This window comes from Cynoglossus semilaevis, chromosome 17, assembly GCF_000523025.1.
Source record: "Cynoglossus semilaevis isolate Cse_v1.0 chromosome 17, Cse_v1.0, whole genome shotgun sequence".
Taxonomy (NCBI): domain Eukaryota; kingdom Metazoa; phylum Chordata; class Actinopteri; order Pleuronectiformes; family Cynoglossidae; genus Cynoglossus; species Cynoglossus semilaevis.
The window spans coordinates 5,519,905-5,528,602 of NC_024323.1; the positions used below are offsets into that span (position 1 = coordinate 5,519,905).

The 8,698-nt window shown below is 41.5% G+C and overlaps 1 protein-coding gene across 3 annotated transcripts in view; it reads left to right on the plus strand.

Moving 5' to 3' along the window:
- cdc42ep4a (CDC42 effector protein (Rho GTPase binding) 4a) overlaps positions 1-7,976 on the plus strand; it is a 15,536-nt gene extending 7,560 nt beyond the window's left edge. For 2 of the 3 annotated variants that reach the window (XM_025064587.1, XM_025064588.1), the window contains exon 3: positions 4,753-7,976. In XM_025064587.1, the coding sequence (XP_024920355.1) occupies positions 4,865-5,890 (1,026 nt within the window). In that variant the 5' untranslated portion in view covers positions 4,753-4,864 and the 3' untranslated portion in view covers positions 5,891-7,976. The remainder of the gene's footprint in view (positions 1-4,752) is intronic. The other variant, XR_003052442.1, reaches the window with a different exon arrangement.
- Positions 7,977-8,698: the final 722 nt, after the last annotated feature.

The following is an 8,698-nucleotide window of genomic DNA, read 5'->3' on the forward strand; positions in this document are numbered from 1 at the left end:
TTTGTTCTTTTCCCTCAGGCCATTTGGTCATCCAATCAGGTCACTGGCTTATAATGCAGCAGACAGGCAGACATTTCCCCCCACCATGGTAGCAGCAGTGACCCTCCCTCCCCCAGACAGTAGAATACACACACAGATGAATTAAGTACAGAGAAAGAGCATCAATACTCAATTAGGAAAATGGACCATTAGTCGTATGTCTGTATGTGTGAGTGATCTCTCGAGTATTAATGTTGTCTGACCCGGTGTGAGAATATTGACAGGAAGTGATAAGTTAGGCTTATCCTAAACACAAATTATCGCAGGGATCAATAATCCTCCCTGGTGTTAAACAGGAGAATAAATTCACTCTTATCTGATTGTGTGGAGAGCAGTTAAATCAAAGAAATGAATGTTAATTATGAACGTTGATTTCTCAGACATCCCCAAGATTGACGCTGCCACGTCTTCGATTCCTGTGTGTGTACACACGTGCCTTAAGGGAGACTGCAGCGGTTATTCATTTTTAATTTAATACATTCACATTGACTGGGTGGAGAGTCATTCACATTTACACAGTGCAGGCAGGCAGGTGTGTTGATGTATAAGACCCTCACTTCTTCTGCAAATATAATTTTAAAGGCTACAAGAAGTTGAGATACATGCTCCACCTTCTAGACGTTTTCCGATCAGGTGTCTGCCAAAGTTATCTGTCAAAATAAGGAGGTAATCACAGCCTTTGTGCTGAGTGACAGAGGAATTAGTCGTTTGTGAGTAACATATTAAAATGACAGAGTACAGAAGACAGATTATTGAAGCCTTGTGCCTGAAATACAGTGCTTTTCAGGTGCTCTGGTGAAGTATTTGTCCACCAAGGAGAACTATCAGGCTCGTATGTTTACAACTTCAGCTTCTTGATGGGGTCTGCTGATGCAACTGCAGTGAAAAAAAAAAAAAAACAACATTTTTTGGGATTTAGCAGAACCTTAAATATATTCTGCCTTTCAAAGGCTCTGGTTCTTCCAGGGAGACTGTTTCAGTTGCTGCCTAACAGATGGAGAAATAAAAGAGGGGCATAGTTAACCAACTGATGGGCAAAAATGCGATCAAAGGTTTAGCTGCATTTAGCGAGCGTCCCCTGCTAAACCCCTGCTGTCGTTACTACATGCTGTAGTAGTATTAAACCGTGGTGTCACTGCTTCTTACCTCCTTTGGCTCACGAGAGGCAGGTAGCAGTGACAGCAGGGTTTACTATTAAAACTGGTAGAAAAAGCAAAACTTGTTCGCGTGTTAGCAAATGATAAAATATTGTTCCATTGTAATAAACAATATAAAGTAATACAAATTGTATTATGTGTAGGTGACAATGCAATGTCTGTAGTTAGTGATAGTTAACGGGAGTTAGTGATAGTTGACCTGGGCTAATAGCCTTCTTCGTTTTTTTCCTAAATGTTAACAGAAGCATCCTGTCATCTCCAGCTATGATAAGTCAGGTCTCATTTAACAAGAGATTATCTTTGCAAATGTACATGTATGAAGTACAGATCAGTGCGTTTACTTACATTTATTACGAGCTAATGTGCTAACAGCACAACTCTCAGCTGGAAATCACCCAAAATGACAGAGTGAAAGTGAGACATCGCCACCTACAGACCAGCTGGATGTGTACATCAGGTCCTCTACTGTGTTTTTATACTGGGCCAAAGGTAATATTCTGATCTCACATTCCAGCCAAGCTGCAATTATCTGTGTATATGGATGTACTCAGTGGGGAGGAATATACATTTGCTCTCTTTACCCTTCATGGAATGTGTACTTTTCTCTCAGGAATTGGGTGTGTATTTTTTTTTTCCTTTTCCCACAGAGCCGTGGCCGTGACCATATGATAGTGTAACAGATTTAGAAGCCCTCCATGGAGCCAGCTGTAGGTCTTTAAATTGATAATTGTGTATTGTGAACTATAAACAGAGCCAGCATTATATTTCCCATATATTCTTGGCTAGAAATTCTTTTGCCATAACATTTGGACATTTGGTTTTTAGTGTGTGTATGTTTATCTTTCTATGATTATGTGTGTGCGTACAGGCATGAATGCAGTGTCAGTCAGTCATTTTGAAAAACTGTAATTTCCAGGGTTGGTGGTCCGTGGTTCAAGTCATGTAGTTGTTACATTTTTTTCCCCCCCTGCTTTTTACGACAGTTTGAAACAAGGCAGATCTTTTACATTTGCTCAGTTTTTTCTGCGACATTCTGTTTCTGCAGTGGGTTCAGCTGCAGCCAGAGCGGGAGTGTTGTGAAAGTCTGTTTATAAAGTCCAGTGACCCCCTTCAATCCCACCAGGATGTGACCCCATGGTTCCCACGCTAACTGCAGCCTTCTAAGGCTCTTTTCAGTGTTGTCATTCATGTGCAGTATCACACACATGCATCTGAACACTCACAGAGCTTTAAAAAAGCAGGCCTGTGAATCAGGATTGATGTAACTGTGCTACGCGAGTTCCTGGGATCTGCTTTACATTGACTTGATGAAGAACAGTAGTCCTGGTGGACTAAAATGAGTTCCTGCATCACAGTGACAGTCACTGCTGCTGAGCTTTTCAGACTGATCCTGGCCCGGGGCAGTGAGATGAAGGAGTGGAAGCCAAGTTTCCCATTTTGTCTTTTTTTTTTTTTTTTTGTTTTCTCCCCCTGACTGTTAATGCCTCCCCAGCAACGACTCCTATTTTGGCCTGGGTGTGAACTATTTTCTTCACCCATTTCCCAGAAAAAAAGTGTGTGCCTTAAAAAACAGATTTTTGACCATGTTTGTTTTCTTTGGCACAATTTCCTCCTGAGTTGTTGCGCTTGTGAAGCAGTTGCATCATTTCCTGACACTTTTATTAGCTGTGTAATTTGTTTTCATCTTGGCATTTTTTTCTTTTTTCTTTTAAGCCAACTTTAAAGCCCAATCATTTTGGCTTTAGCTCTTTTTGGATGAGCCTTGATGTATATTTTGGCAAATTTACAGCTAGTTTTGGCTGTGTTCAAGCTATCGTTTTGGCTATCTGTTAGCCATTTCTGAAGTATAACGGCTTACATTTAGCCATGTCTGTGAGAAGTTAAATCTGATTTTTGTGTGTGTGTGTACCAACCTTGAGCTCTATTGTTAACATCCTGCATGTCTTTATCAGTTTAGTTCTCTGTGTACTTACTGATAATCTGTTACTGTTTTAGCTAACTTATGGTTATTGTGTGTCTTAAAACCCTCTTATCTGTTTACGGATTAGCTTTTTCGATTTGTTTGGTCTAACCTTTAACTGGCTTTGACTAACAGCTATCTATATTTTCTTTAGAATTCCGTGGCATTGACCCAGGTTGTGCCAGAATTCTAATGGTAAAATGAATATATTAATGTATGACCATGTTCTATAAAGGCACTTTAACATAGGATTATTGTTTTTACTATTAGTTTCAAATAAAAACAAATTCGCTCACATGGACACTGCTACTAGGTAAAACCAGAGCTAACCAAAAACAGGTTGTCTCCTGAGTTGACACAGATGGAGGCCATGTGTTGCATGCTTATACCAAGGTTGCGGCCCCGACAGGAAACGCTGCTGCTTTCATGCAAGAGAGTGTTTCTATGGAAACTAAAGCAGGTGAGGGCAATGACAGGAAGGAGTACAACGCAGCTTATCTGTCAAAGACAAGGGGGTGGAGACAAAGGAACGAGGTCAGAGAACTAAAAAGGCACATGCCGCATTAAACAGCACAAATCTCTCAATGGTGCCTTTTCTGAAAAAAGGACGCCGACAGAAATATCTTTTGAAGGTGTGTCTGTTAGAAAAGTCAAGGTTAAGGCGCAGACTGTTTGGTTTAGTACGAATAAACACGCCGTAGAGGCGAGGCACAGAGAGAAACACTTTCGATGGCAAGCCGAGCACATTGAACCGTACAGATTTCCTCCCACAAGTCCAAAGTGCATGTGTGTTTTGAAGTTTGTCTGCACAAACTGCTTGTACTTCATAATGCAGACCACCGTGACAGACTCCTTTTCATGTGTGTTTTATATAGTGGAATGGGTAGCTAATAAGCTGCCCTGCTCTTGTGCTCCAGCAGTGCACCTGAAGGAAGCAGCAGTGACTGGCTTGGCAGTTCTGGGCCAGACGCTTCAACTGTGCAAAAAAGATTTTCCTTCTAGCTGTCACTCACAAAGCTCTAGGTGCCTAAACTCTGTTGTTTGAGGAAAAAGGGACGCCTGGGGAATATTTCCCTGTCACTTCTTATTTCTTCACTCAAAATTCCATCTACATTTTCCAAAGTAGAAGATGAGTTTGCATGCTGAGCAGTAGAAGTTGAGCTTCACAGCAGAAAATCTCCGGCAAACCTCAACTCTCCCGCGATTGATGTCGGTCTGTGGTTGGTGTTTTGCTCTTGGCTTTAATGTCGTTTAAAAGCAGAGTCCTGTGGTGTTCTAACTTTTTTTTCCTAGCAATTTAGAGCTCTACGTGTTTGAAGTGTGTCGCTTATCATTACAGAATTGTTTAATTGATGGCCTCAAATCATATAATTAGTGGGAGATTTGACATTCCAAGAGATGTTTTTATTTACTTGATGGGGTTAGACTGCCAAATGTAAACATAAAAGCTCTATAGTAAAGGGATTTCTATTTATTTATTTTTTTAGAGTTGTTGATTCAAAACTATTTCTAATCTGTTTGGATTTTTCTTTTCATCATGAAAGATGTGAATTTCTGTAGTTAAGTGTATTTTCTTTCTTTTCTTTTTTTTTTTAGGTCCTCAGGCTGATTGAAAAGGAATAGATTCATTCCAAGATAAAGATCAGGAAGATCCTTCTTCATCTAACTGTCTTCTTCACTTGAAAGAGAAGAAATTTAATCTGCAACAATGCCAATCTTAAAACAACTTGTGTCCGGCTCCTCCCAGACGAAGCGCCGCTCACGCATGGACCTGACCAGGGAGATGATTAGTGCCCCTCTGGGAGACTTCCGTCACACCATGCATGTAGGTCGCAGCGGTGATGCTTTTGGAGACACCTCGTTCCTCAGCACCCGCTCAGGAGAACCTCCACCCGAGAACAAGTCCTTCCCCCGATCCCCTCGACCCGGCCTCTTGTCTCGTACCTTCAGGAGCAGTAAACGCTCCCAGTCTGTGACCAGGGTTGACGAGCAGACAGACGGCAGCCAAAGCGGGTCACCTACGTATGTGAAGAACGCCATGTCCCTGCCGTTTCTCTATGATGACAACAGAGCAGACGACATGGTCTCACAGAGTCTCACCTCAAGTCCTTTGAAGCAGCAGCATGGAGCTCTGGACGGCAGAGGCGCGGCTGCTGCCACGCAGGGTTGGGAAATAGAGGAGCGCAACTTTGGGGAGTTGACTGAGCTGCCAGAGAGTTCACTTTACTCTGGAGGTGGCATGAAGCACGCTGTGTCTGTTATGTCCTTCCATGTGGACTTAGGACCCTCCATGCTGGGAGACATCTTGGGGGTCATGGAGAAAGAGGATGACGATCTTGGATATGAGGAGGGCAAGAGCAGTGAGGGCCGTGCCTCACCTCCTCTCAGTGCCCACGGTGAGGAGGAGAACAGTGTGGAGGGGGTAAAGGATGAGGAGGAAGAGGCAGAACTGCAGTTGCCCTGTCCTCCTGTTCCTTCAGCCAGTTCTACTAAGCACCACCCTGAGAACGGAGGACCTTACACTCCGGAGTACACGCCTGAGCTGAGGCCCAAACACTTACATCACCTAGACACTTGCTCCATGTCCAGCTCCGGCTCCGCGGGCCTGGAGGAGAAACCACACAGTCAGATCTATGCAGGCGATACAGACAGCGCCACCTTCAGTGCCCCGCCAGAAGAGGAGAGTAACTTCTCCTCTTTCTTGGAGGATGAAGATGACGAGATCCGTGTGTGAAAAGTAGGACAACGTTTTGGAAGTGGTTTACGTGAATCTAGCAAGTCCTTTGACGGAGTGGATTTAGAAAAAGAAAAAAAAAGGAGGACAGCATTTCCGTCATTGTGCGAATAAGGACTGTGGAGGAGACTTTGTCAGTCAGCAAGTGTCTGCTGGCTCCGTCAGGACGGGCTGAGCTTTATCTGTCTGACAGCTTTACTCTCCACTTTCTGATCGTCTGTCAATCCGTCGCTGCCTCTTTGAATTCAGAGAGGACTGATATTCAAGAGCTGCGGCCTTCTGAATATGGAACATTCCAGATGTGCTTGGGGAGGGGGTGGGTTTAGAAAGGAACTTTTGTAGGAAAACCACTTTCCATAACTAAAGCTCACTTCACATACTGTCTTCTCACTTAAGGTGTCATGTGCTTTTCTCATTCCATTTGCTTTTTCTTGTTGTTTGTGTTTCTCCCGCTCCCTCCCGGGCTGTGGGACATCATGAGGTCGGAGCTGAACAGAAGGTCTCTGTCACCACCGGGCCACTGGTGGGTTATCTTGTCACAAAGAAGGGGGTTGCGTTTGTCACTGAAGTGTGTGAAGGCTAGCCCCGGTCGTCTGCGGCTGCGGCAGAAATTTGAATTTTCTACTTGTGTAATAACTCAGGGTCCTTGTGAGGCTGCGTGAAGCCAACTGTTTCCTGCTACAGAGCTAAACCACCATGGTATGAGCACCACACGGACATTGGCTCGCTGTGGGAAAAAAAAAAAGCTTTAAACCTTAGATGAATTCTGGTCAATTTCAACATTGAGCTCTGTTCTTAGAGGTTTCTTTCACACTGTTGTGATTATTAAAAGGACTGGGTAAAATGATTCAGAGATATGAGTTCACCTGGTGATGTCCAGTGTATTGATATAAATGAATAATGTATCAGTAAAACGTTAGTTTTATTAATGTTAGGATTCACCTGTCGTGATATTTTGAGTGTGTTTTGTGGTAAAAGGCATGAAGTGAAGACTTCCTTCCCTCCTAACATAGACGTCTAACAACAGAGCTGTTTGTTGAAAATGATTCCACTGACTCTTGTAACTTAACCCTGGTGTAACCACACGAAAACAATGGTTTGAAATTGTTTTTTGTCTCGGTCGTGTATTTCCACAGATTATTTATCTCACGTTGAGGCCAAGAGCAATTTAATTCATTTTACAGAAATGACAGGAATTGTTGAGATGTTACTGATTTCAAATTCAAAGTGCTTGTTCAACAAAACCACATCCTTCCTCTCTGTACAGGAACAGTCAACGCGAGGGGTGCCTTCAAGCGTCACACAACCTGCAACGTCTTTAAGGGTTCCAGTGTGTAAATATTATATAGATGGATAAATGACTGACAGTCGACCGTTGGGCCCTGTATCTTCACACTACATCTGTTTGGTGCCTAATACCGTCTGTATCGTTCTGTCATTGACAAATTGGCAATTTTGTTGTAATGTCTGCTTTGAATAATTATTAAGAGATGACGCAGCCAGCAGCAGATGCAAGGGCGAGTAGAGAGGAGCTATTGCACAGTCATTTCAGCTTGACTGTATCTCTTGCATCATGAAAGCAGTGGCCAAACACTCAGAAGCTTCGTTGTGCTGATTGATTTCACTGCCTTAACTGAAACTGACATGTGCCAAATGATGATGATGATTTTTTTAAACTAAAAAAAAAAAAGTATAATTTTGTGAAGCTTACTCTTTACTGAGCCTGCTGGATACATTTTTCTTTCTCTTTTCTCTGTGTGGCTAATCTCTGTTGACTTTAAGGTCGGCTGGAGTTCTGGATGATTTAATTAAAAAAAAGTTAATTAAATGAACTGTGTTTTTAAGAAAATATGCATTAAAAAGGCAAATAATTTTTATATAAGTGTACGTTTCTAATACGAGACACTCACACTACATTAGACAGTATCATTTTTCTTTTGTTACATTTGTGTGGCTGAGAATTCCCTGCGTTCTGTACAATGTATATTATTTCCCTGTTCTTTCCTTCTTTTCTGTGTATTACTACCTTTCTGTACCATACAAAATAACCTATATTTTTCAATAAAAGAAACTCTGATCACCTTTACCACTGCATAATTCAATGTCTCGTTGGTTAGAACAGGGTACAGGGCCTGTTCCACTCCATCAGCAGCTTGAACAGAGGAATTCCTCGAGTGCCTCCTGTTTCCTGTTACTATTCTTCTCTCCCAGCAGAGGAAGGAAGGAAACAATTGAGGCTGGAGTTTGTTGCCTCTCTTAAGTATTAGCTTTTCAAGTTAAGAGTTATGTGATTACTCATCAGTAAACAAGCTTGTGTGCATGTGTGTGAAGGAGGGGGGGGGTATACAATGAACTTTTTAACAATGCTTTTCCTCACTCATATTAAATTTCCCAAAGGGAACTCCCGAGGGATTAAGAAAGTGTTGTCTATCTATCTATCTATCTGTCTATCTGTCTATCTATATATTAGTGGTGTTAAGGATTTTCCTAAACACTAATATAACAGAATAGATCCTTTCTTCTTTGGGAGAATTTTTTAACTCATTGCTTTTGTTTATTTATATGTTAAAATCATTGTAAATAGGTTTCTTTATCAAGGTAAAATAGATATTTATGTAAATATAAATAAATATTTTGCTATTAAAAATATCTTAGCATTTGCTGAATTTTCTGACCAAGAAAGGGCTAATATTCAAAATATTTTCTATTTGATATTAAGGTCTTGTCTGTTTTAAATAATAAATAATAAAAAATTAACCTCCTAATTAGGTGTCACATTATATTTTTTTATTTCAAAACCACTTAGTA